The 27,234-nt window shown below is 56.1% G+C and overlaps 5 protein-coding genes across 5 annotated transcripts; 4 read left to right on the top strand and 1 right to left on the bottom strand.

The window, feature by feature from the left end:
* Positions 1-1,013: 1,013 nt before the first annotated feature.
* Positions 1,014-2,015, top strand: JKF63_00526 (uncharacterized protein; the record flags this gene model as incomplete). Its single annotated transcript, XM_067896577.1, has 1 exon — positions 1,014-2,015. The coding sequence occupies one exon, from the start codon at positions 1,014-1,016 to the stop codon at positions 2,013-2,015; it is 1,002 nt and encodes a 333-aa protein (XP_067752734.1).
* Positions 2,016-11,634: 9,619 nt separating this feature from the next.
* Positions 11,635-12,894, top strand: JKF63_00525 (uncharacterized protein; the record flags this gene model as incomplete). The annotated part of the gene is made up of 1 exon (XM_067896576.1): positions 11,635-12,894. One exon carries the CDS (start codon positions 11,635-11,637, stop codon positions 12,892-12,894), a length of 1,260 nt encoding a protein of 419 aa, XP_067752733.1.
* Positions 12,895-13,811: 917 nt separating this feature from the next.
* Positions 13,812-15,371, top strand: JKF63_00524 (uncharacterized protein; the record flags this gene model as incomplete). The annotated part of the gene is made up of 1 exon (XM_067896575.1): positions 13,812-15,371. One exon carries the CDS (start codon positions 13,812-13,814, stop codon positions 15,369-15,371), a length of 1,560 nt encoding a protein of 519 aa, XP_067752732.1.
* Positions 15,372-16,180: 809 nt separating this feature from the next.
* On the top strand, positions 16,181-16,678 carry JKF63_00523 (uncharacterized protein; the record flags this gene model as incomplete). The annotated part of the gene is made up of 1 exon (XM_067896574.1): positions 16,181-16,678. One exon carries the CDS (start codon positions 16,181-16,183, stop codon positions 16,676-16,678), a length of 498 nt encoding a protein of 165 aa, XP_067752731.1.
* Positions 16,679-17,657: 979 nt separating this feature from the next.
* Positions 17,658-25,559, bottom strand: JKF63_00522 (uncharacterized protein; the record flags this gene model as incomplete). The annotated part of the gene is made up of 1 exon (XM_067896573.1): positions 17,658-25,559. One exon carries the CDS (start codon positions 25,557-25,559, stop codon positions 17,658-17,660), a length of 7,902 nt encoding a protein of 2,633 aa, XP_067752730.1.
* Positions 25,560-27,234: the final 1,675 nt, after the last annotated feature.

Below are 27,234 nucleotides of genomic sequence, written 5' to 3'. Positions count from 1 at the left end.
TGGCGTTGTCCTGCCCTTGCCTGCATGGATCCATTTTTTTTTATCCAAGAAGATATCAAATACGCTAATTGGGAAGTGGATTCGCAAGCGTGTGACACCGACGTAACAGAGAGGGAGAATAGAGGGGAGGGGGAGGAGGAGGAGGAGGGGGCTCTCCAGGTTGACGTGAGTCATTCATTATATTTTTGTGTTTTTTTTTTTGCTTCCACTGCGACTGCTGTAGCGTTGGCAGTGGCTGTATTTTTGGCCTCTTCGTGTCCCCGCCCCGTCCCCCCCCTTCGTTTTTTTGTTTTCAAATTTCTTTTCGGGGTTCACGAGACGGAGAACGTCCATGAGAGGAAAAACGAGGGAGAATATCTCGTATATAAAATGAGCACAGCCGAAACAAAAAGGAGGGGAAAAAAGAAGAGAGAAATAACATACGGCCAACCCTGCGGATCTGAACCCCACCAACACACCAACGTTGAAGGATTATATATATGTGTGTGTGTGTATATATAAGCAAGTCGCAGAGGTGTCCCTTCCTTTTTGGACGTGGACGAACACAAAGTAGAAGAGGCGGCAAAGTGAGTGCGTCCAGTGTATGCGCAACTAGATTCGATGGTCCGGCTTCTCGCTGAGCAGCTCTCAGGTGCTGCTGTTTTCGAACACGGGTCGCCTTTTATCCCAGATGGGGGAGGGGAGCGAGGTGCTGTAGGCGAGGTGCCCAACTTCCAACTCCCCCCCCCCCCCCGCCACCTACCCACAGAAGACACGCCATGCTCTCCTCCTCACTCTCTTTATTCTCCCGCTCCTTCAAATTTCACTTCGTGTCCCGCAGCTGCTTTTTCTCTCGGTTTTACACAGTGAGAAGCATATCTACACATATATATATATATATATATTTACTTTACTGCCGCCGCCAAGAACACCGACAACTACAAAAGTGCTACCCCTTTCTCTTTCCGATCTTTCCGTCTACGACCGCACAGACAGACGCCCACGCAAGAACCCCGTTTATACACGTCGCAGCAATGGTCTCGTTTACTTGCAACTACTGCCAGGATGTTGTGAAGAAGCCAAAAGTGCAGAGTCATGCCATTTCCTGTGGCGGCGACACCTTCACCTGTGTCGATTGCATGCACGTGTTCGACTTGAACACCATCAAGGGGCACACGTCTTGTGTAACGGAGGAAGAGAAGTACCAAGGGAAATGGAAAAAAAAGATTGGGAATACGGCGCTTAAAACAGATGCCAAGTTGGGGGATGGAGCATGCAACGGCATCAAGCGGCCTCCACGTGCGCCGATGAACGATCTCAGTTCCTCGGAAGACAGCGACGGCAGCTGGGCGACCCGCCGCAAGGTGACCAGTACGAATCCTCTCAACAAGAAAACTGCATCCGCCCCCGGCACGAAAACACACTCAAGCCTGACTGCACACGGCGGGCAGCGTTGCCCTGGTGAGAGTCTCACCTCCGATGACGACGAGGTGGGAGAAGGTGCCTTCAAAAATTCGATGATGCCTGCGCCGAAGAAGCTCAAGACGGCCCACGCCGCCTCTCCGACACCGCCTTTGACGTGCCCCGTGCCTGGATCTGCCCCGAGGGCGCGATCACCTGCGGACAAGAGCCCTTCAGCGATAAAAAGTCCCGTGGCGCTTGCAGCGCTGGTGCAACGCGACCCGTCCATGGACGTGAAGACTAAGAGCAAACGAATGGTGGAACAGGCTGACAAGAAAGGCTCACCGCTGCTCTTGCCTCGCTCCACAACGTCGACGGACTGTATCGTGCCCTCGTTCGTTCTAGGCACCAGCGGCGAGGTGGCGGATATTGTGGCGGATGTGTTGAGCAACAAGAGTGTCTCCTCGATGTTTACAAAGGATCTTGCAAGGGAACTCGTGAAGCGGTATGCAAAACGCATTGCCAAGTCCGTGCGTCACGCCGTAGAGGCGGCAGTCGAATTGGGCGTGTTGACAATTGACAATGAGGGAAAAGTGTCTCCTCTGCAGGGGGCGCGGGAGGCTGGTCACACGTGACTGAACACTGTCCGAGGGGTCATGGCGGCGGTGTGCTGCGCACGCGTGTGTGTCTGTGAAGACTTGGGCTAACACTAAGTCTTTTGTTTACTTTTTCCTTAAACGAAGCAATTTCCCTTTCAACACTGTTAGGTAACTGTTTTTTTCTGTCAACCTTTCAAGAGGGGAGGCCTGTTAGTATTTGTTTGTGAACCAAGTAAAGTTCTGTGTTAACGTGTAAGTGTAGCGGAATCCCTGAGACATTAACGGCTGATGAGCACCCGAAACTGGCGTGTCGTGGTGGGCATCTTTACCCCCTTTCTGTTATGGGTGATTGAGCCCGCCTCTCTCGCACGCTCCCTCTCTTCTTGTTCAGTCTGTTTTTTGTAGAGTGAGTGCGCGTCTGTCTGCAGAGCACCTTCACACACAGACATGGGAGGGAAAGTGCCTGGTTATGGAGAGGGAGGTGTATGTACATACGCGTGCGGTCGATGAGACCTATGATCGAGGATAGAACACACGAAGCCATCAGAGAGTCTGCGTTGTCTTTGCAACAAGTCTTCTGGTGCCGCCCAAGCCACAAAAGTGTTTCTAGTCTTCTTTTTTTGGGTGACTCAGCGATACACTCGCAAAGCAGTCGTACACACACATACAGCAGACTTTACAGCTTCGCGTGAACGTTGCCGTTACGGTGAAGTAGTGTGGCGGTGTCTCTCTTTTTTTCGTTTTTGTCTTGATTGCCCTGTAGTATCAGGGTCACCAAACTCATCAGCTTGGGGGTATCGTAAACACCTACTCAGCAGCATGCTGTGCAGAATGAGGTCTCCCCTCCCCTCTACCCACGGAAGATGTCAGAGAAAGGGTGAGAGGGGTTGTGCACGCACACACACACACACACACACACACACAGACAGACCCTCTCATTCTTTTGCGGGCAGTTTTTTTTTTTAACTATGTTTAAAAAAGTGTGACGCACATGTGCTCGTGTATGTGGTCGCCACACTATGTGCTTATTTTCACAACTCCTCCGCCACCCCTCCGCCACTCCACCCCTCTCGCTTTGCCCCTTCCCTTTCCTATACATATTTCCTGCATCACTGTCGATGGTTTCTCCTGGAAACCCCCTGTCTTGTTTTCTCCCTTGGATATTGATTTTACACACGGACACAAACGCCAGTGAGTGGAGTGAGTGGGAAGTTATCCACATCCACGTCTTCCTCCGCGCGCCGTGTGTAAGCCAAATACATCATTATTGGCCGACTTTCAACCAGCCCATACGCAAGAGGGGGGGGGGGAGAAGTTTCCATTACTCATCCATCCAGCACACAGCCCGCTGCGCTCGGCACCACACCAACGTGTCTCTGAGAACTCAAACAAGAAAAAACACTATTGGGTAGCTCAATATTTTTGAGCGTTGGCATCTTTTTGCGGCTTGCGAGCCGGTGCGAACCCCCGAACCAGGTCGAGTGGAGGGGGCAGAAACGTTCAACGCTCACCCACCCGACGCATTGATCATCATTGTTTGACTCGGAGTCCTTGTCGTTGTCGTCTCCTTTTTGCGCGTGTGTGTGTGTGTGGGGGGGGTGAGGACGCGTTGCCAAACAGCGTCGAAAGAGACTTCGACAGCGAAGTCTCATCCGTTTTTCCCCATCTTCCCCGTTGCACCTGCGCGGCGTACCCACTTCAAACCGGCGGAAAAGGTGCACTTAAAAAAAATATATATTTAAATATCTTGCGACGTTCTTCCCCTCCCCTCCCCTCCCCCACGGTATTTGGTCTTCTAGACGGGTACTTGCCTTTTTTATTGTTATTTCCTCTACTCATATATACGTTTGAATTTTTTTGTCTTGCCTTTCTTTTTTGCCCCTCCCTCTTTCCCCATTTCCTTCTATTTCCCTTGACTTCTCCCCGGTTCCCTTTTTGAAGACTCGTGAGTGTGCGTATATTTTTACTTCGATTTTTGTTTCTCCATTTTTCTTTGCTCAGTGGTTCCCCACACTTTCTTTGCTGTCTTCTGCCACATTGACCGGCTTGCAGTGAAACCCCGTATTGCACCCAGCATTACTTCTCAAACGTGCAGGCACGAAGTGCAGAGACGAACCAGGCCCTCTTCCTTTCCCCCATCTCTCTTCCCCCCTCTGTTTTCTTTCATTTTGTGTATTCCCCGACCTCCTCTCCTGCACGTCACTTTGTTAAGACAGATTATATATATTGTTGCTACTACGTCGTTGTACTCTTCCTCCAACACATCTTGCTCTTCTCGGTTTTTTTTTCCACCCGTGTGTGCGTTCGGGTGTGCGTTTGTCGGTGTGTGTGTGTGTGTGTGTGTGTGTGTGCTGCGCTGAGAGGCGTAAGACCAACAACAAAAATCAATAAAGGGCTTCAGTTGACTTCATCGTGGGTGTTTGTTTCCATTGTGTATATATGTATAATTGTATATAGTTTTGCGCTCTTTCTTCATTCTCCCACTCAGTCCACATTTCTTTGATTCTCCTTCCCCCACCTTCCCCCCACCCACACACAAACTCATTTATATACACATCCCCTATTGAAGTCCTTCATTCTCAGCGCCCCCCCCCCTCCCCTCCCCTTCCCTCTCCACTCCCCTTTGTTTCCTTCCCCCTTTTTTTGTGAGTGTTGCTGGATTCATTTTTCTTTATTGTTTGTCCCCCAAGTCTGTGTTATAGTCACACACACAACACAGACACACACACTATATTATATTTTATAAACAATTATATGCATATGTGTATTTATATTTTTTGAAATAAGCTCACGGCCTTTGCTGTGTTCGTACTCATATGCATTAGCAGCTGTGAAATCCGCAGTGTAACACACATCGTTGTATTTCTTTTTTTTTTTTGCCATCCCCCTCCCCTTACTCCCTCCCTTACTCCCTCCCTTCCCCCCCCCCCCCGAGAACAGATCATGGCTTCGCAGGGGTGCAGCACCGTATCGGTCGGCAGACAAGCAACATCATCTACGCTGCCCAACTTTCCAATGGGAGTCATTGTCAGAAGACATGCGAACACAGTTTACATGATTGGCCATCCCAGGATATCAGCCACGGATGTCCCGTGGCGGCAGTGGGCGAGGGGTTTTCGGTTTGCAACGCAACACAGCCTTCAGGGCAGCACCCAGATCACAAATCTTCGAAGAGGCTCCTGCCGCAACCCTCCTGGACGAACAGAACAACAATGAACGCTGTCAGTTTCTCGCAGGTGTGTAGTGTTGCCTTGATAACAGCCTCGACGTCGCCAATAAAAAGGTCCATCAACGGTTTTCAAAGTTCTGCCCGGGAGTCACAGCAACAACAACAGCTACTGCCGACCCTCTGCGAGGGAGTGGTCTCTTCGTTACCGTTCCAGACGAGTGAGGCTTCTGCTCTCTGCTACTCACCCATGTTGAAGTACAACCGAAAGAATAGGGTGAATGCGTCCATCGGGCGGCGCGGCGTCTCGCCCAGAGGGCCGGGACAGGGCCCCAGAAAAGTATTGAACGATGCCAGCCGGTGTGCCCCCCTCTCAGAGACTGGTGTAACATCCATTTTGCCGGTGGCTGCTACAGTTACCGCAGATGTAGCAGGTGACCCGATTCCGGCCGAGACGCAACGTCTCCAGGCACTCAGCAGATCGTCCCCTAGTCGAGACACTAGAGAAGCTACACACAGACGCACGACCAGGGACAGCGGTAGCACCTCGCGTGTCCTCAGTGAGCAGAAAGAACTGGTCTTCGGCAGTACGGCACTGTCGCTGGACACGATCGCCGGCAGCGCGGCACCAGAGAAACCTCGAGTGGAGAGCGGCACTGCCTCTCCAATTCTTCCTCATCCTCCCTCGACCTCTGCGCTTTCTTCTTCTCGCCGTCCAACCGTCATGGAAGTGTTGCGGCAGCGGCAGCGGCAGCCGCCGCCCATGCCCTCCGCAAGTGTAAACATATCGCGCCCTGGAGTGGTGAGTGCCCCCGGGCATTTTACACTTGTCGGGTCGCTCTCCCATACCTCCTTCATCTCTGCAACCGACAAGTCATCTGAAAGCACCAACCAGCTTGTGTTGCTGAGATCACCTCGGTCGGTCTCTTCGGGTCTCGTCGATACCGAGGACTGCGGCAACAGTTGGCACCCTTTGCCACTCCCCGCTCTCTGGAGGTCGCAGAGATCGCTGAGGTACCCCATTCCAGCGGCGGAGGATGCAGAAGGCAACCACCATGCCGACACCTGTGTAAGTGTCGCTGGCACTGTCTGCCGACCCCCGCCAGACAGCGAGCGCCTTTCCTCACTACCCAACACCCACCGCCCCCCTACGTGCAGCGTCAGTGCCTCCCAAGACAGCTCTGGCATGGTTCCTCTCATTGACATTCTCTCCGAATCCAAGCGTAAACAGTCAGCGGATGGGCGCCCATGCCCAGCTCTTGTGTGTGGGCATTGCATGCGCTCGAGCTTTGCCGGCTCACTGACAAGTTCGGGTACCTCCGCTGACACACGAGGCTTCAACGAGAGCGACCCCACGGACTGCATATCATTACTCCCAGGGACTCTCAAAGCAGGAAAGCAGCCGATGAGGCTTGAGACCCCGCACGTCCACACGAACCACCACAGTTGTGCGAAAGACTCCTCGTTCAGCAAGGAGAGCTCCAGCACTCCCATTGTGCGCGCTGTTGGGATCACATCTGCAGTGGCCGCACTGCCACCAGCACTTTCTTTTTCCTTGCCTACCGCTGAACCAGAACAGTACGTCGAGCCGCGAACGCCCCACGACTCCCCGCATGCCTGTAACGCATCTATACCGGTCACGCAGCCCGCCACACATCGCCTCACCGCACACGTGTTTACTTTGGCGGCTTCCATGAGTGACTCTAGAGAAGAGGTGGTGGTGGTACGCGCGCCTGGTAGTGTTGGCACCACCATGGAAAAGTTGAGGGGGGAGACCGTCTCCCCTTTGGCCTCCTCGCTCTCGGCGGGCGGCACCGTTTGTGGCGCCTCGCCCGGAGTCGTCGCCGCGGCGGCGTTGACGTCGAATTTACCGTCGCCGCCCACAGGCACATTTGCGGGGGACGAGGACAGGGGAGCCAATGTCCACCACCGAGGCTCGCGTCGTTGCGTGGAGCGGTCGCGTGAGGTCTGCTTTCTCCGCTCTACTTCGGTTCCATCGATGCGCTCCTCGGCCACTAGGCACAGCATCCGATGTGGCGCCGCCTATTCGGATCGAGGTAGACTTGGTAGACATGAGCACTACAGCAAGCCGTATCCATCGTGTGTGAGCACACCGCCGCCCGTGTACGGTTTGCAACCATTGTGTTCCGGCGCCGGAGCCTGGGTGCAGGAATCCACTGTGGACGCCCCGCTTGATGTCTTGGGTACCGGGATGACATCGATGCTCTCCACGCCCGACCTGCAGCTTCGTACGGGGGACAGCAGTGTTTGTGGCGACAGCGACCTGTCGCACCTGATCCCGAGTAGCAAATACACGGCCGGCGTAAGCAGCACTTCTCTACCACCCAGCACCTTCTGTCGTCTTCCTCTTGGTATGATAGCCAAAGCCAAGTGCAACAGCAGAACCTCTCTGCATCGGAGGCCACTACCGCCGTCGTCCAGTCCACCCGTCATCGTCACAACGCACAATCACTTTTCGCTTAGCCGCTCTATTTTTGTCGACTCTGCCACGCGCTCCGACCCTGAGGGGTGTGAGGATGACCCTGCAGCTGTAGCGACGATGACTGCGGTGTCTTCTTTTATCTCCTCGACAGCAATCACGCGCATGCCGCAGGTTGGGCAGAGAAGTGCCTATGGGAATAAAGAGGAGTCGGTTGTTGAGCGGGACATGATCATCAGCTTTGCGCCCCCCCAGGAGGAAGCCTTCGTGGCATCGAACGCAATCGAGGGGATGGGGCCGAGCTGCACTCAGGTAGTGCATTCGATGCTTGAACACCCCGATGCGCCGCCGTTTGCCAAGGCTGCCATTCAGCGCCTTCACAGGCGGCGCTCAAGCCATCATCAGCGAACTCAGTTGCGCAGCTCACTTTCTTTGTCCGACCTCACTGGAGGAGACCGAAAAGGTGTCGCTGCAGACGTGCCAGTGCCTCTCACCACGTCCGCCCACTTATGCCGCTCTTCGAGTCTTTTTTCCATAACTCAGTCGCGTAACTCCAGCGCCCGCCGAGCTGACAAGCGTCCTCAGGAGCAGTGTTCGCCGACGCGTCCAGATGACCCGGTGCGAACAGGGAAGCTCAGCGCGTCTATCATCCCACACTCTCACCAAGAGTACTGCCACGCCTTTGACGGTCACGGGCGCTCGAGGGGAAAACCACGGATGGCGACAGCGTCGTTGGATACCCTCAAGGCGATCGAACCACTCCAATCGGACGCAATAATCTCACGCGGCCTCTTGAGGGACAGTGACGCTATAGATGCAGGCACCACCATGTTCGGCTGCCTGACAGCAACAGAGGTGCATCTCTCCAAAGTATTGCCCGTTAAGCGACCTGGTTGTAACTTATTCATCAAGACACTATTTGGACTATGATGTGCACTCCCCCTCCTCCTCTCTTCCCCCCCCCCCAAAAAAAAAAAAACGAAGGAGGCCAGTATGTTGGCGGCTCATAGAGTACGCTGCGCGAAAGGCGTGCTTGGGTAGGGGAGAGAACGGGCAACTCCAGATGGGGGGGGGGGGGCGAGGTGCTGCATCGGAGCGGCTCCTGTGCTTCTCACATGCTCATTCAGTCTGTCTGTTTTTTTTTTTTACTCTCCTATTCCACGTGCCTCCCAGCAACCAAGGCTGCTTTGCCGCTCCTTCAACGAGTTTCCTGTTCATCAGGTGAAGCTGTTCTCGCTCCCCCACGGACCGCGCGACACTATGTGTGTGTGTATGTTTATATATATATATATCCCTTTTATTCCCTGTTGATTCAATCGCCGGTGCATCACACCGCGCACACACCTTGAATCGACATGCTTAGCATTCCTGACCTCTTCACTGAATCCGCCGGTGTTGTGTACCTGAGTCTCTGTGCGAATACGTGTAGGCTTTACCTGTGACAGGCTCGTAGAGAATGCGTGTGTGTGTGTGTGTGTGTGTGTGTGGTGGTGGTCTCGGTGACCGTACTGGGCGTTCCTCTGTTCTTGTCTTATGCTTTTCACTTCTAGTCCCTCTCCGTTTTTTTTTTCTCTTCTCCCCCATGCCGACGTCTTCTTTCCTCCTGTCTTGCGCCAAACCTCTTGGGCGAGTCTCACGCGCAGGCACCCCCAATCCCGTTTGTTGGTTTTCTGTGTGCATATATGGGCGAAAATGTAGTGTGTGTAGGTAGACATTTAACCCATGTCCTCTATCGCCTCCCCTCCCCCTCCCCTCCCTCCTCCTTTCTTCCCTCCTCCTTCCCTCCGCTCTTACTTTTGTATTTCCCTTCTGATTACCAATATAAATAAACACACACACACTCACAAGTATCGCATTGCTTTGTTTACAATGCCATAGTTCATGGCTTCTCGTGACTTCCCTCTAATTATTTATTAGGACAAACAAGAATGTTGTCTGTTTTTTTGGGTGGCAGGGGAGGAGGGGAAGAGAGGAGGGTCTCATACTTGTGACCATGACACGCCTCCTCCTTCGTCAACACCTCCTTTGAGTGATGCCTTCATTTTTTTCTATTTCTGTTTGATTGTTTGAGGTTGTGTGTATGTGTGTGTGTGTCTATGAGGGGCTACAAAGCTGTACACTATGCCGGTGCCCCACATTAGGCTATTGCCTTGGCGACGATGCGCAAGTAGAAAGTCTACAGGGCCTCTCTCACACGCACACACACACATACACAGGTACACGTGCGCCTCTCTGGGTGGGACACTGTGGGGGGTCTGCAACGGTTCCGCCACGGCTCTGGACGATATTCCTTCTGAGAATGTCGCGGAGGAGGGAGAAGGGGGAAGGCCTCATGAAAGGAAGGGGAGGAAGAGAGCTGGTGAAGATTTGCATCGGCGCGGTGTGTACCACGCACTCGTGTGATTGGACACCGTCCCGAGAAACCGCCTCACACGAGAGAACAGGAATGCTGCGCTGACCACGATGGCAGGAGTCGACTCTCGCCAAGCCCCCGCAGAGGGATCCCAACAGCGGCGTGTGGCTGGCAGGGGCCAACGTGGAGTGCCGATGGTGTAGTGCCCGCTGCCCCCTTCCCCTTCCCCCCCTTCCCCCTCCCCGCCTTTCCCCAGCGTCTCCGCCGCTTCATGTTCCTTCCCGGAAGGCGTCCGCTCTAGCATCTTACATCGCCGTGATGCGACGGGCAGGCGAGTCGCTTGGGGTTCAAGAAGCTCCTCGTTGCACGTCATGCTCTTGCACACGATGCGCTGATTACACTGCTTCGACTCGCGCTGCGCCAGCTTTCCATGTCAGGTGTCCATCGCTGTACTCCTGCGCTTCTCCACGTCCGCCTGCATGGCCTACGCGCGCGGCTGTGTGCGCCCTGGCCCCCTCCCCCCATCGCTCTCTCTCGCTTCCCGTCCCCGCCCGTCTGGACGCGCACCCACGCTTTCCCACCAAAACGCCTTCGGGCCTGAGGGAGCGGCGACATGCCCCTGTCACCCACCACGGGCTCGCAGCAGAGGCGCGCGACAATGCATGCCCCGCAACCCCACTGCGCACGTGTGCGTTGGCGCAGCAGACCTGCGTTTGCGCTCGCCGACTTCACTCCTGTGCTTCTCAGACATGCACACAAAGGCGCGGGCGGTCATGAAACGCGTGCTCGGCCTCGACCGCAGGGGCGGTGCAGCTGAGGTGCGATAGCGGGGTGTGTGGAGGAGGGAAGGGGGTTGGGGGGGAGGGGCGTGCGAGTGTATATACTTTTCGGTTTGTGTGTTGCAAAAAAAAACATGTTTGTTTTTGCGAAAGATGTTTTGCCTTGATGCTCATACAGCCTATCGACTCTCAGACCGGTGAAGACGTACACACGTAGACGTCTTGGTGGGTACGCTTTGTATATGGCTGAGCTATTTTTTACTCTTTCCCCCCTCGCTCTTTTCAAATTATTCTTGAGTGCTGAGAGTGCGGAAGGTCTGGTTGGGGGGAGGGGCAAAGAGATTCTCAGATGGAGGGAGGGGAACGCGAAGAATATATGCAGTCATAATAGTAATGTTCTGAAAACAAAAAACATCTACCTCTCCACTGTAATGGGTATGAGGTGTTGCGAAGTAGACTTCGATGCATTCTTTACCCCCCCCCCGCACAGCACCTAAAGACCGAAAGGCTTGCTTTAGTTTCCCTCGCTATGTCTGCTCAGCTTGACTAAGAAGCCCACTGTCCGGCGTGGGGAGTGGTGTGGGGCTGGGCTGGGGTGGGTGAGGGGTGGGGGACGCACATCGTCTTCCATTGCGCCAGTGCACGTTTCCATGGGAATAACAAGGTTGAGATGGTGCGCAACGCCACCCCCTCTTCTAGATTGAGGAGTAGGTGGCAGTGGGCTGCCTCACCCCTGCCCCCACTCCCTCTAAAATGCAGCTCCTCTCCCCTCTAATGGCTCCTTTCTGATATACGAGTTTTCGCTACGTCTTCCTTCGTCTTTCTTCTCGCGCTGTGGGACATCTCAAAGGGCAATCTGTTTTTGTCATCCTCACCTTGAGTAGCCAAGACCCACTACGGTGTTTGCAGGGATCACTATGGGATGCGTTGCCAGGCCGGCATGGCTCCGGTGCTGCACACTCAACGTTAACTTGATAGCACTGGTGCTCCTCGCTGTGCAGAACAGTTTGTATCTGGTTTTGATTGGCTACTCGCAGCAATCCGAAAGTCCTCCTCCTCTTGCCGCTGGCGGCGCAGAGCCAGAGGAGCCTGAGGAGCATGCAGTCATCTTTAAAGCCTCGCATTTCCTGGCTACGACGGAGATCGTCAAGCTTCTTTTCTCCCTTCTTTGGTGCACAATCGATGAGGTACGGGCCATGCAAAAGGAGAGGTCGACGGTCGAAGCCGTAAACAAGTCAGAGGAGGATTCCACAGAGAGGATGCCTATCAATGCCCTCTGTACCACAAAGCCGCGCCAGCCTCTGGTTACGTTGGACTGTTTTTTTTCACTACTGACTCGCATGCGCCATGCCGTTGGACTGAACCACCAGTACAAGGAGACGCTCCTCATGACAGTGCCTGCCATCGCTTACTCTATACAGGGGCTGCTGCTCATCTATGCCCTCAAGCTGCTGGACCCGGCCCTTTTTCAGGTCCTGTACCAGGTGCGCATTCTCTTCTTGGCCATCATGATGAGGGTTGTGCTGGACCTCCGTCTTTCCCCCGCCCAGTGGGGCGCACTGGTTATGCTCATGTTTGGTCTCACTCTGGCGCAGTTGAGTGCGAAGAGCAAGCGAGAGGAGACGACAACCATTGAGGCAGATGAGGCCGTACGAAAAGAGATGGAGATTGCTGCTGCGGCTGCAAAGACCGCTAGCACATGGGTCATTGAGGGTACACTCGATGCGCTGGCCGGAGGCTTCTTGAGCGCATTCTCCGGCGTATTCATGGAGTTTGTGCTGAAGAAGCGTGGCAACCACTTCAGTTTGGCGGCGCGCAATACACATCTCGCCTTCTTCTCTGTCGTGTGCTTTATCATTACGTTTTTAACGGAGATCTTCCAGTCAGACGAGGCCGGAGGTGCGGTGAATACACTCGACGAGTTCAGGAGGACTTTTTTTGATGGCTTCACCGGACTGGTGTGGTTTCTTGTGTTCTTGCAAGCGGTTGGTGGGATGCTCGTGGCACTAGTGGTGCGGTACTGCGACAACATCGTGAAGTCCTTCTCGACGGCTGTCGCCATTGTGCTGAGCGGCACGGCGTCAGTATTTCTCTTCAACACGCCATTGAACGGGACGTTTGTGTTAGGCTCTTGCCTTGTGATGATCTCCATCACCGTGTACAGCCTGAAAAAGTGAAATCATTGTAGTGCCGTGAGCGTCAAAGCCTGCTCCTCATGGCTTCTCCGTATGGATTCATCTGTGTGTGTGTGTGTGTGTTTGCTTTGGGGGTCTTGTTCATTTGCTTTCTCTTCTGTTTTTCCCCTTTTGCCCCCCCCCCTTCCCCCGCTCTCATTTTTATCACTGGAACGTTATGATTCGCCTAAGTTCACCTTCGTACCCCCTTTTGTTGTTATACCCTTGTAGCCCGCGATTCTGATATGATCTGTGAGCCTCACCGTCTCTCTTTTTGTCTTGGTTCTCCAGGTGCGTGAAACGGTACACCATAAGCGAAGTAAGGGGTCGAACGGCTCGGCAGTACAACTGCCTCCTGTGTGGAGGTGCCTGGGACCTGTGAGTTGTAGCACACACAGACCCACTTCGTGGGGGTGAGCACGTTAAGCGGCGCCCCCGACAAGGTCGAAAAGGAGTGACAAAGAAACGTGACCGGGTTCTGATGGAAGATGTTGACGACGTCAGCCTCTGGTGGGTGCAGGCGTCGGGTGAGAACTGGCAATACGATATACATATACATATACATATATACATATATATATATATATATACATAAATATCCCCCCTACTTCCCATGTCCACCTGACTACTCTTGCGGGACTGCGCACCCAAACACAGGTTTGCAGCTGATCATCAGTACAATCTCGTGTCCCACACACGTTCCCTCCTCCGTGGACCCCACTCGTAGTCCGTTGAACCGACACAACCTACATAGTTGATGTTTCTATTCCGCTTTTCTTTTTGTACGTTCTCCCCTTCTCCCTTTTCTGCTGGTCGCTGCATGTTCATTCGCTGCGCCCCCCCCCCCTTCCCCCCCTGTCGGTGTGCTAACATAGCCGAGCGAAGAGTTCATGGCGACTCCTCCTCGACTCACCGTGGGGATGTTGAGGGCGACTGCCGATATTGCCAAGACCTTTGCGCAGCCTCAGTGTAGAATGTTGTGCGCTACGCCACGACAGCCGCCGCTGCATTGGTCACAAAGGCAGGCCGCTGTGATCGAGTTGTTGGGTGTCTCGCGCCTCCTCTCTACAGCAGGGCCGGTTCCCGGGGCCATCTCGGCTGTTCGTTCATCGGGCTTGTCCTCGTCACCCAAGCATGATCCCTCTGGCTTTTGTCGGCAACCCATGCCGGCAGTGAGTACTGCACCCACCACAGAGTCGGGATGGGAAACGGTGCCGCACTGGTGCGGGCTGTGCTCTGAGCCTGTCAACAGCTGGCACAACCACATCGGCAAGCGCGAACACATGTGTCTCGAGATGATCCTAAATTCCATAGGCAGTGGCAGAGGTCTCTGGGAGTCGGAGAGGGTGTGGGAAAACATCGAGCTGTTCCGCAGCCACTACACGAAGCGTCCACGCGGGCAGCCACGAACGCCTTCGCCGACTGTGCAGCGCTTGTTGAAGGAGGGGCTCTACGTACCAGGTCCTGACCACCCTCTCGGCATCTTTTACGACGCGTTCGATCGCGGTGATCCGTACGCACGACGAGAAGAGCTGCATTTGCTTCTCTTGTACCTAAAGGAGTGTGGGATGCTGTGCCTCACCCCTGAACTGTTCCCTCCAGCAGTCTTCCAAGGACACCTGCTGTTGCAGAGCGAGGTGATGCCAGTGCTGACGCGGATTTTCCCAGACGGGGAGGTGCGCGGAATGTCAGCGCTGTTGCAGTTAATAACGAGTACCTATGGGCTCATGATGGTTTACGAAACCTGTGGGATGGAGCGGCTTGTACCACCTTCCTTGCTGCAACACCGAGGAGCGAAGCTGGAGCTATTGTCGGTCTTATCGACCGTAGAGCAGTGTGACGACTTGGCAGCAAGCGATGACGCGACCGGTGCCACCAGCGGTGAGGAGGCCTTCAGTGGGGGCGGGGAATATGGAACTAGCGATGCAGCCTTATGCTCTGATCAATCCATGACAATGCGATCATTAGGCGCCGCCATGCCCCGCGCCATCCTCGGCTCCCTGCGGTGGGCCCTCACTCCAGAAGACGCGAGCCCCCCACCGGTGATCTTTCAGGAGCACAAACGCAACGCCTACTTGACCACTTTGGCCGCGCGCGCGGCACGTCTGCTGATGTCCGAGCTGATCTTTGAACGCATCTCGGAGTACGTGTACCGTTTAGAATGGGTACTGAGAACTGACGTCGGGCGAGACTGGGTGCACAATCGCCAGGACGGCTACCGAGTGGCAGGCACGACCAGCAGCCGTGCCACCTCACAGCGCTGGTTGCGCACCCAGTGCATTACACCTTCGTTGTCAAACGAGGGTAACGTTGCCTACACAAATGGTGGACTCGCCGCCTATGGGCTTAACGGTACCGCTGCCTCTGAGAGTGCCGTCCGTGTGCAGGACGAGGCTCGTAAAGCACGCATGCAAAGTCGCCGTGGATTGCTCAAGGCGCCCGCCGCCTCTCCTTTGGCCCGCACAGTACGCTTCCGGTGAGACGGCCACGCAGCGCACGCCTCGGTGGGTTATGTAACGCATCTTCCGAGAAGGATGGTGTATACACGCATCAAGGCGGCGCTGACATTTTTTCTTGGTTTTCTGCACCCAACGTGGACGTTGTCCCTGCCGCTGCTGCTGCTGGTGGCGACATGGCGCGGTGCTTTGGTTAGTCGGTGCCTCTCGAGGCAACAAACAAACAAGCAAGAGTCGTGCACGTGCGTCTTCAACACACCTCCGGCGCCTTCCAAAATTTGTTTTCTGTGTGCGTCAAGGCAACAACGAAACTGCGACGAGCGACAGCAATGCCCCTGCGAGGTTTCCCATCTACGTAAATCATGCGAGGAGGAAAGAAAAGTGTACCTGCCCAACCCATCCAACTCGGAGCAGGGGGAGGGGGGGGGCTCACCACTTGGCTCATTTTCTTTCTTCGATGTTTTTCAACCCCCCCCCCCCCCCCCCCCACCCACCCACCCCTCACCGGGCGCCTACAAGCCTCGCTGTGGCCAATACGGTCCCCAAAAATTTTTAGCCGGCAGTTAGTCCAATGGGGATGTCTCCGAATCCCTGGGCGGACTACTTGTATTCTTCGTAATTGTCGGTGTGCTGTTGTTTCTTTTCCCTTGTTTCACCTTATCCCCCCCCCTCTCATCCTTCCTTTCCTTCACATACAGCACAGAAAAAAAAACCTGTCGTTGCATAGTGCACATTTATATCGAAGTCACAAAAAGGAAAAAAAAAGGACACCCAAGGCGGGCGGCAAACACAAGAATTTCTTTGCCCTGATCGTCGTGTTGCGTGTACCCGCAATGATCCAGTTCCTCCTCCTCATGAGTCGCCAGGGCAAGATACGGCTATCCAGATGGTATGTGACGCTTTCGCAGAAGGAGCAGTCGAAGATTCTCCGCGAGGTGAGCCAGGTGGCGCTTGGTCGCACCACTCGCTTGTCAAACATCTTCGAGGTCGAGGGGCGCAAGTACGTCTGTCGCCGGTACGCCTCTCTATACTTCATCGCGTGTGTTGACAAGACGGAAAACGAGCTGATTACCCTGGAGATCATCCATCACATTGTCGAGGTGCTGGATCAATATTTCGGCAACGTCTGCGAGCTGGACTTGATCTTCAACTTCCACCGCGCGCATTTCATTCTTGACGAGGTGCTCCTTGGAGGGGAGCTGCAACTGAGCAGCAAACGTGCCACCCTTGCGTACGTAGACCGGTTGGACCTCGCTGCGGAGCGCAGCGAGGTGAGCCTAGAGGGCAGCTCTATTGTTGACCAGATGTCTAACGTCATCAAGGGTGTCTGAGCAGTACACGTTCTTTTTTACAGGATATCGTAAGATTTCCATCCCTTGGTTCTCCCCGAGTGGGCAGGCATGTTGCCCCGCGATTTCTCTCCATCCTGCAACGTCCTTTTCTGCAACACACAAACGGACCAGTAGATGTCCATATACACGCGCGCAGGCTTCCTCCCCCCAGCACGCCCACCGCTACTCTTGGACCCCTGCCGTGTAGTACGGGCCGTCCTCCCCGCCCCCCCCCCCCCCTCAAAAGCGGGCCGTGCCTCCGACAAACTTCTCGCAGACCCCCCCCTCCCCGGAAAAACCCTCTACCCGCATCTGCGCTTCGCGTTCGCCGAGGGGCGTTTCCCGGCCGGCGGCATGTCCGCCCCCCAGCCCCCGGCTGGGGGCCCGGGGACGGCGGGCCGCGTGCCCGGGAAACCCACCGCGGGGGCCGGGGCGCACACAGCCGCGCGCGTAGGCCATGCAGGCGGACGTGGGGTGCCGCTCGCCTGGCTGGGGCATCGCGAACAAAAGTGTGCCGCGGCTTCCCCTCAGCTTTGTCTGTGGTAACGGTGGGGGGGAGAAACAGCGGGCGGGTGCGTATAAGGTTGGTGAGGTGGCAACAAAGGGTGTCCTGCGGTGAGGCAAAATGCCCCGGGGGAACCGCAAGTGCGCTGAGCCCCAACGCTAGCTCGCGTCTGTTTGCCGACACCAAAAATGCCCAGCTGTAGCCGAAGGAAGATTGCAGACTCCTCGCCCCACATACGTCCACACAGCGATTGTGGGTTACTAGAACCCTGATAACACAATTTTGTTTTTTTGCGGGGAGACAACATGAGGGGCGAGCTAACGCCTGATACAGACCCACGAAAACCGAAAATAGGCTTCAGTAGTGGTGCGCGGCGTTGGCAAAGGCGAAAGGCAGTAACACGGGAGGAGGGAGGGGGGGGGTATATATATCCCCCCCCTCCAGAGGCGCCGGACCGGATCGAAAAAGACAGGTTTACATTTCAATGCCCTCAGCCACTTTTTGGTAAAAGTCATAGAGGACGGTTCGGTAGTTTTGCCGCGACTCGTGGATGCGGCGACGCATGTAGTTGGCGGCGTCGATTTCGTTCATGTCAATGGCCAGTCGCTGCGCGAGGTTGGCGATGGTCTGCTTGGGCTTAAAGCACGGCAGACCGCTCTCCAGCATGAGCTCTACCATGATGCAGATCTCACGCGCGTACTCTCGCACAGCAAGGTAGCAGCGGTTCAGCAGGGTCTTGAAGTAGATGTAATTCTCCTCGTCCACGAGAGCTCGGGTGAGTGTCTTGCTCTGCAGGGTTGAGTTGCCCCCGACATTCTTGCCGATGAGCTGCACCATTTCTGTTGTCAGTTTGAAGGGCGACGACTCGAAGTTGATGTCGCCCCCTGGTGAGACGTCGAACAAGAAGCCGAAGTCGATGTGGACGAGATTGCCATCAGCATCTATCATTATGTTGCCGTTGTGGCGATCCTTGATGTTGAGGATAAACGACACAACGGAGTACGCGGCTGTGCTCTTCACGAAATTCTCGCGAGCGCGTCGGAAACCGACGGATTCTGGATCGCCAAATGTCTGCACGAAAAATTCTGCAAGGTTCGACTCGACGAGTTTGCCAATCTCATTCCGACTCTTCGACCGCGGCACGCACTCAATGATGCCGCTGCTTTGCCCCGTCGTGACAACACGGTACGGGTAGAGGAAGGACGGCACGTCCACCGAGCAAAGGATGCGCTGCATGAAGCCGATGAGTTGCAGTGATATCTGGTCTTGTCGGCAGTCGTCGCCCATCTTGAAAATGCAAGCCTTCACGACCGGGTGTGGTGTTGCGTTGCCGTGGTTGTTTTCCGCGGCTTGCTCGCGCTCGTCGGTCGCCGCCATGGCAAGGACGGCTGGTGTGCGCGTATCCTCTGCTGCGCGCGGCACGCAGGTGAACTGCACCAGAATCGGGCATTTGGCAGCGCTCTGCATGGCGCCGGCTGTGTGCGGAATAACACCGGTGATCCGAAAGTCCGGGTTTGTAGGAAGGTACAAGTGCTGCAACTTAGGCAGGTCGTGGAAGACGTCGTCTTTGAGCCGCAACCGCAGCTTCTCCTTGCGCTGTGCCTTGTCGTACGCCATGATTTCTCCGGACAGCGACGTCACAAGATCGACGAACGCAAATTCCGACTTGTAGAAGGCCTCCTTGTCCGGTGTGAAGGTCGCCTTGACTCGCTTCCCGAGCTCTTGGCACTTGTTCGCCAGGGGTCCATTGCTTTCGCCCTCAGTCTGCAGGCTCCAAAGCAGCTGGTGCGCGAACATAGTGCTGTTTGCGCTGGTGTGGAGGAGAAAAGCCTCGATGTGGCCACTCTTGTCCATCGCCAGCAGCTGCAGCAGCTGTGGCAGGTAAAAGATGAGCACCTCGCTGCGCTGCGAGAGCAGGCTTCGCATAGCGTAACTAGACACCGTTTCACACGCAGTATAGTGTGTGTGGAGGAGGCGCAGGGCTTGAATGATGGTGCACGTGCGGAAAAGGAACAGCCTCGGCGCACCAGCGCGCAGTACGTCCTCCGTCAGGTAAAGCTCCACTGCCTCGGCAACGTGCGCGTACCGCTCCGGATGCGCCACGACACGCCGCGACGCCTCTCTCCGGACAGTAGGTATGCTGGAGAATCGGTAGACCATGGCGACGACGACCGCCGGGTTGTGGTGGTCAGCGCACTCGATCAACTTTTCCCAGCCAAGAGAGGGCGTCGTGTTCGGTATTTCGAGCGTGCGGCGCGGCGCGCGCCAGACACTTAGCCGCAGCACCTCGTGCTCCACAAGGACCCGCAACAGCCGCAACAGGCCCAGAAGTCGCTGCTGCTCCCGTACAATCAGCTTTCCAAACCCTGTCCCCCCACCGCTGTCCAACGCCGGTCGCAAAGCCACAAGGGCCTCGTGCACCACGCTCAGAGAATCCCAGCTACGGGCGGCTGGCGTGTCCCCCTTGGAGGGCAGGCTGGTGCTAAAATCAAGAAAGCCCAGCGTGGTTCGGGTGAGGAGATTTTCCTCCTCGTTCACCAGCCGCAATAGCGAATGCACCACTTTTGTCTCTTCCATGGCTATCTCCGGCCTCTTGGCGTAGTACCACCTCGGCGGTGTCTTCGTGAACCACCGCAACAGCGCATTGTACCACCGCTGGCGCAGTGCCCCGAGCGCCGAGAAAGGCACAATGGTCGCAAGTCCGGCGCGCAGCCGGCGCATATTCGCCTCTCGCAACAACTGCGCAACGCTGCCAACCACCAACATGCAGCGCATCGTTTCGCCAAACATGTTGTCCCGTAGGGACAGCACCGTCGAGTACTGCATAATGTGAGCTGCGACCAGATACAGATGGCGTAGCACCTCCACAGTGAGGCAGAGTGGGCTCCCCTCCACCACATACATGTCAGAGAGAAAGGAAAGGAGCAGCTTGTGTGGAGAGGCGCTGTCGATTGTGCCGTCCATAGACGTCACAGCTTCCGCCCGCGCACCGATTCCGCTGTACCCGCTCGCAGCGGTGGTGTCATGACGGACCGGTATCTCGCCTGTTTGCACCTGCCAGTTATTGGATGCGCAGTAGCCGTCAAACAGCCCCAGCCGATTGTTCGCTGTCCATAGAAAGGCCGTGTCCAGCTCCTGCAGGATCGGTAACAGGTAGGCCTCGCGGTTCTGGCGCAGCAACCACTTCCAACTGAGAATGGCGTCATACAGCACCTCGGAGCGGAATGTCTGGACGGCACCTTGCACGAGATACTGCAGCAACTGCCAGCGACCGGTGGGGATGCCGTTACCCGAGACAAGCAGCGCCACTGCGGCCGCAAAGATCGCGGCCGTCTCCGTGCGGTCTGGTGCACGCAAGGACACCGGCCCACCGCTCACTTTCTTCAGCGCTGCAGCATCCTCCTTATCATCAACGGTCGATGTCCCAAGCGTGAGCACAGGGGCCAACGGGTAGAGAGTCTCTACAAAAAAAACCCGGGCAGGCCGCAGGATGCTCGACTCGAGCTGCCGCGCCACAGCTGTCGCTAAGGCACGCCGACTGAGGCTCGTGGCTTCCCACAGTTGTGCCACAACGGTGTTTTGAATCTGATCAGCAGATGCATACCAGCTGGCGGCCAGCAGGGTACCCTGCGCATGCCCATACAACACCAGCGTTTGCACCGGGTCAGTCTCGACGGCACTGTCAGCGGCCGCGGCGCCATGCAATACTGCGACAGCGCTGTGGTCTAAATTCGGTGGGGTCTCTTCAAGGCCGTACTGAAGGGCGAGGACGGCACACTGCGATCCAGCAGCGCGCCTGCCAGTCTGCGTCGAAGTCGGCTCTCCAGACTCTTGCTGCTGAACAACCATAAACTTGATGGCTGTTTCAAAGAGAGCTAGTGGCGACTTCTCTCGCAGCACAGCGGCCCATCTCTGTGCTACATTTGCGACAAAGAGCGTGTGCCGTTGGCGCTCTGCGCGATGTGGATCAGCAGCCACCGCTGGGGCCACTGCGAAGTGCACGTGCGCGCAGAGCGCCTCGATCTGCGAAGCCGTGCCTGTTTCAAGGAGGTCTAGCACGCACCACAGAAGCGGCAACCCGCTAGAGTACGCAGCGTAGATAGGGAATGATTCCACTATTTGCATCACCAGCTTGCTGGCTGACTCGCGCACCGAGCCGATCGCGAAGCTCAGCAGGAATATCAGCTGTGATAGGTTCGTGCGAACAACATGGGAAGCGACACCCGGCAGCATCGACTGCACCGCACGGATGTAGTACTCACACGCCGTGCCGAGGATGTAACTGAGCGCCTCCGGTATTGAAGCGCTTGCGACAAACTCTCGCACCTCGAAATGACGATAGAGCGGCAGCTGCGCCACCGACCCCGTCGCCGCTCGCAGGATCTCGAGCTCCGCCACGCTCTGGAGAATCATCAGCTCCCCCGTGTTCAGCCGCTTCCAGACGACTTTGTGGCCGCCACAGAGCTGCTTTAGCGACTTGCATAATGAGGTGTGGAGGATACCGCTCGTCGCGTTAGCGTCTGCCGCCGCGACATGGTCTTGGCGTGTACCGGAAAGCGCGTAGCGTAGAAGCACGGCGGTGTCGGCCATTGCCTGCTGCACATCAGACGAGCACATGCGCAGGAGTGGTGCCGCAGAGGCGGCAATGAGGCGCACAAGCGTGCACTGTTTTGTCGACAAGATAGGCGGGCGGTCGAGCACGACTCCGGCGGGGGTAGGGTGTGGAGACTCCCTGGGCGCCACACCCCCATAGCGCACTCCCAGAAGAGACTCGGCTGTGTATTTGTAGTAGGAGAACATCAACCAGCAAGAGCGGAACAGCGCCCAACACTCAAGCTCCATCTGATCCTCGGCAGAGGCAGTTTTAGCGCCGTTGTTGCCATCGGCCTCGCCCACCCGATGCATACGCGACAGGTGGTGGTAGTAGTGAAACACGTGTTGGTCGTCGTTGCTGAGATCTTCCAGGGTGAGGTAGCGCGCGTACTGATGGTGCATGCACAGATGCTTTATTGACCGGGCTGGGAAGAGGGTGGAGAGGTGAAGCAACATCGTCAGGGGCTGAAGTAACGGCGACAGCGCTGCAAAGGCAATTGGGGCCATCACGGAGGCCGATGTCCTTTTGTCTAGCGGCCGTTGTCCTCCGCCGACAGGGTTCTGATACAGAGCCCCCGAGGACGGCCATGCCACGCGTAGCATGCATTGGATGACACCACGCAAGAGCAACACCACGCTCATGCGCTCCGCGTTAAAGGCGTGGAGCAGTCGCTTGCGATCCTGCTCGATGGCTGACTCAGACCGGCGAGTCTCCTTGTACGGTTTCCCCGCCCCCGTCTGCGCTTCCTGCACGAGCGCGAGCGCCATGCTTGACATCCCGTGCAGCCGCTTATGCACTCGGAGCACCAAATCCACAAGGGCCCTGACAGCAACCGTCATCACCGGCGTGATCATAGTGCTGTAGCTCGTGCGCCCCTCTGCAGCGCGCGAGAGATGCTCGTGCAGGGAGTCCAAGTAAGTGTCGCACAGCAGTTGCCCGTAGCGTGAGAGCCTCTCGCGCCTTGACTCACCGCGGTCACTCGTTGTCGTGCCGCTCCGCGCGAGGCCAGCCTTCTCCTCCTGCGCCTTTGCCGCGTGATGAGAGCCCTCCACGTTGACGACAACTGGTACCAGGATCGAGGACATAGCGTTGAAGCACAGCGCCAACCGGCGGGCCCGGAGCTGTCTTGCCTGTTCGCGTGCCTTCTCTGGGTCTACAGGAGGGTTGGCAACGCTGTTTTTTTGCGAAGTCGCGTCCTGGACGCTGCGGCGAATGGAAAGGCGCACAACCATGTCCATCACCTCCGAGGTGACAAAAGAACGAATATGGTGATTCGCTGAGCACATGTATTGCAAGCACACTGCCGCCACCATGCCCCGAAGCATCGCGTCGCTACCGGTATCTTGGACAGGTGGCCTCGCAGGCTGCTCATCTGACACCCCTCCAAGCGAATCTCGGATAGTGGCGGTGGCCACAGCGTCACCAGAGTTGTGCTGCTGGAGAAGTGTTTGGATCAGCTCCTGCACGAGCCCCTCGATGGAGCGGTAGAAGTTGTTAGAGAAATGTGCACGCCTCCGTGATCCCGCAAGGAGGGGAGTGCTCGAAGCGGCAACCTCGATGTTGTGCATTTCCCTCGGCGTCGCTGCCACTGCGCTCGTCGGAATCGTGGTGCGTGTCGCTGTGGAGGTGGCGGTGGTGGGGCTGCTGCTGTCAAACGCGGCCACAAATGTGTCCTCGTCGCTCGTGAAATCTCTCGCTGTCACGACACTTAGCACACGAGCCGCCGCCTCTGTGAGCGACTTGCGCAGCTGTTTTGCCTCCTCTGTCCCCGGAAGTGCGTTCATAATGCTAGTGGGGAGCAGGAGGAACTTGATGATGTTGCCGCAGATCAAAACACGCAGCGACTCTTCTTTTGGGGGCGGGACGTACGGGGCCGCCGCCGCCGAGGCGGCGGTGGTGGTGCGCCATGTGTACCCTTGTGGTTCGCCAAGGGCGGCCCTCGGAGACACATTGGCCGGCTGCTGCGTCTCTTTTTCCATCTCGAGTTGTGGCTGCACAGCAGAAGAGTGCCACTGGGTTGTAGTTGTGACCGAACCAGCGGGCAACACCACAAGCGACGAATGGTAGGCGGCCCTAGCACTCGTAATGATGTAGTAGCACCGCAGCCGCTCCACCTCTGTCCGAAGAAGATGCTGAACAACGACCTCGATGTTGTGCCGGAATAGTGTGAGAGGATGCCTCTCGGCAGCAGTCGCGGCGTCTTCCCAGGAGCCGATAGTGTCTTGCAGGGCCTTCCAGACAAGTTCGATGAGCTGGTCACCTTCTGTGAAGTCTGGCATCATACCAAGTTCAATCACGTTGGCTGCGCACCCCTTCGCCATTTCCTGATACTGCCGGATAAGCATCGTCAGCGTGGCTGTGACAACGTGCGCGTGCAGCTCCTCGCGCTGGAAGAGGCCGCGTACGACGTATGTCTCCTGAATGATCGCCGTAATCCAGTTGTTTGTTCGCTCGTAGTCGATCACCCGAGAGCAGCTAATGGCTTCTAGAAGCACGGAGAACACGCGCTTGTACGACAGCTCGCGCCGGTGACTGGACATGGCAAAGGCATCGGTGAGGTCATGCATGTGGTTCACTAGCTGCGAGCCGAGGCAGAAGAGTTGATGAGAGTGCGTTAGTGAGATGCCCCGCAGAACACCCACCGCTACAGCGTCATGCACGCAGTGGTTAATGTTCTTGGGGATGAAGTGCACAAAGGTGGCGTCGAGGGCGCGGTGACAAAAGCCGACAAGACCCCAGTTCTTTTCCCGTGCGGAGGACAGCGGTGCCGGCGTTCTGAGATCAGTACCGCTACCATTCCCTACTCGTGCTACACCAGACACCGCAACACTGTTGTTGTTGCTACGGCCACTGTACGGAATACCCGGTGTCCCTGGAGCGGAGGCACCCGCCTCCTCATCCCCCCCTTCTTCACCTTCGTCATCGCGCAACTTGAGACCACATGCCACGAGAGAAGCGGTGAAGTCCTCCAAGCTGACACCGCCACACAAACGCAGTGAGGGTAACTTTGAGAGGAGAGTTGTGTAGAGTGCACTGCACTCCGTGAAAAAGCCTTTTGTGCGATCGGCAGGTAGCCTGTTGTATCGGCACGACACTGCGAAGGCGAAAAATGACACCATTGCAGCTGCTGTGCGCTGCGAAATGAGAAGCTGGGGCGCCTTAGAACCCGTGAGAACGTCGTTAAGCCGTGAGAGCCGCAGAAGAGTACGCACACGTGGGTCGTGAAGAATATCAGGACTGGCACCGATGGCGCTCATACTGCCCCTGCCATTCAAACCAGTGAAGGCGACGCTGCTGCGGGGAGGTCCTGACCAAGTGGCACCTGTTGGCATGGCGGCTGCAGTAGAAGTGGCCGCCTTCCAGGGAAGGTAGGTCGTTGACGAGGCCACACCGGCCGCGGGTGGCAGGGAATCCAACTCCCTCGAATTCTGCTCTAGCAACCGCTCTACCATACGCAGGTACCCCGTGTCCATCCCCCCTGTACTTCCCTGGAGCGCGTCCTGACCAACATGATCGTGGCACCTCTCCTCACTCGGGCCGAAGTTCTCCAGTTTCGCCTCGTCACATCTGTCGATGCTGTTGTTCATGTTGCATTCATCGGAAAACAGGCGGCTCCGCCAGCCTCCCCTGCCACCATGCTCGCATGTCTGGGACGTGTGACATAGCGCAGCCGTAGACGAAGCCGTCTCCGCAAATTCATTTGCCAAGAGTTGCGCAAGCACCGACGCCATCATGAGCGTCGGGCTGCTCTTGATCCACCCAGGAAACCGAATGTCGTTCATGGTGTCGGGAGATCCACCGCAGGGGAGCGGGGAAAAAAAACTTCACATCTATTTGAATTTATATTTGTCCCCTCCCTGCGTGAATGTTGCACACTGTATGGCGTGCTTTTGAGCGCAATGGGTTAGAACAAGTATCGTCGCCTTGTGTGTCCAAGTGTGCTTCCTTATATACCGGGAAGCACGCAACAATCCGCTGAAGAGGAAGCGGGGGGAGGGGGGGGGGCGATCAGACGGTCGAAATCAATCGAGGTAGTTTCAGTTCGACACACAGTAACACACAGAAGAGAGCTACGCAAAAAAAAAAATCATAGACAGACGACCCAGACAGCGCGTGTGCGGGAAGGCGTGCACCAGGGGGGGGGAGGGGGATCTAACGGGTAAGTGCAAGAAAGAGAATATCAAATAAAGACACACACGCAATAGGAGACAGGGTACATAAATAATATACAATACAACGTATTATATATGTGATTTATGCGCGCGCGCCTCTCTCTTTCGTTGCGCTGTAAACACAGAAATCAGGTCTAGTACAGGTCAGCTGCCCATCACCACTAAAAGTGCGGAAGTTATTGGGAAGGCGAGTAGAGAGGGTGGAAGAGATTAAGCGAAAGCGAGGCAGTGGTGTGTTTAGGGCCCGTGTGCGTATGCGCGCGCTTGCGTGTGTCCTTGTAGATTGGCAGTTGTTTTTTTTTTCGCGATCGTTGTTGTTGTATTTGCTCAACTAATGACGAAAGGCTACAAAGGGCGACCGCACAGGTAGTCAATGAAGCGCGTCGAGGGGGGAAGAAGAGATGAGGCAAACGTGTATGGATGTGTTACCGTGAAGAAAGCGACGGGTAGGGACAGCCCTTTGGATGCCCTGTACTCAAAGGGATAGCGTACCCAGCCGAAGTATCGGCAGTGGCAGTGGCAGGGGTGAGGGAGCGTGTCCAATTCCAAGACGCCTAGCTCGAGTGCCCGGGCTTTGTTTACGCGCAACTAGAGTTAGAGCGCACACACACTTTCCACTCCCCGTCTACTCCCTTCCCCTCTTTCCACCTTTTGCTCGCCCCCCTCCCCCCCCCCCCCCCCGCCCCCCGATCGTCTCGGTATAACATGTGCGGGAGGGAGGGGGGGGGAGGGTAAAGGGAGCGCAAGAAAGGAAGAAGGGTGAGGGTTAGGCGGATTGTCTGTAGATTTTTCTGGGGTCTGCGCAGCACGCTCTCTGCTTACCTTAGCGAGAAGAAGTGTATCTCCCCTACTTGCCGCCTCTCTGCCTTTGGCGTGCTTGTGTTTTTACGTGCGCGAGTACAACTATGTGATGGCAACAAAAACAAACGAATAAACCGACACCACACACACACACACACACACACGTACATACAGTCTCTTATACATGTCTCGCGTGTCCGCACATCTCTAGACCATAAGCTGCAACGTCACTTTAAAGTCTCGGGGGGTAGAGAAGCGCTGCCTTCTGTGCTCGAGAGCGCACGTGCGTCAAGAGTCTCACAGTTCGAGCGCACTCGAGCTGCTCTCATGCGTCCCTCCCTCTCCTGTCATTGGACAAAGCACCGGAGGCGGGCGTAATGCGAAGGGTAGCCAAACGAGCTCAACTCTGAGAACACGCCGACAGGGTGATGTTCATGGGCAAACCTTTAATGTATTCAGTACGTTCATTCCTCCGCACCCGAGG

This window comes from Porcisia hertigi, chromosome 36, assembly GCF_017918235.1.
Source record: "Porcisia hertigi strain C119 chromosome 36, whole genome shotgun sequence".
In the NCBI taxonomy this organism is placed as follows: domain Eukaryota; phylum Euglenozoa; class Kinetoplastea; order Trypanosomatida; family Trypanosomatidae; genus Porcisia; species Porcisia hertigi.
Note: the sequence above shows the minus strand (reverse complement) of the source record. Positions and strands in the feature narration are given on the sequence as shown.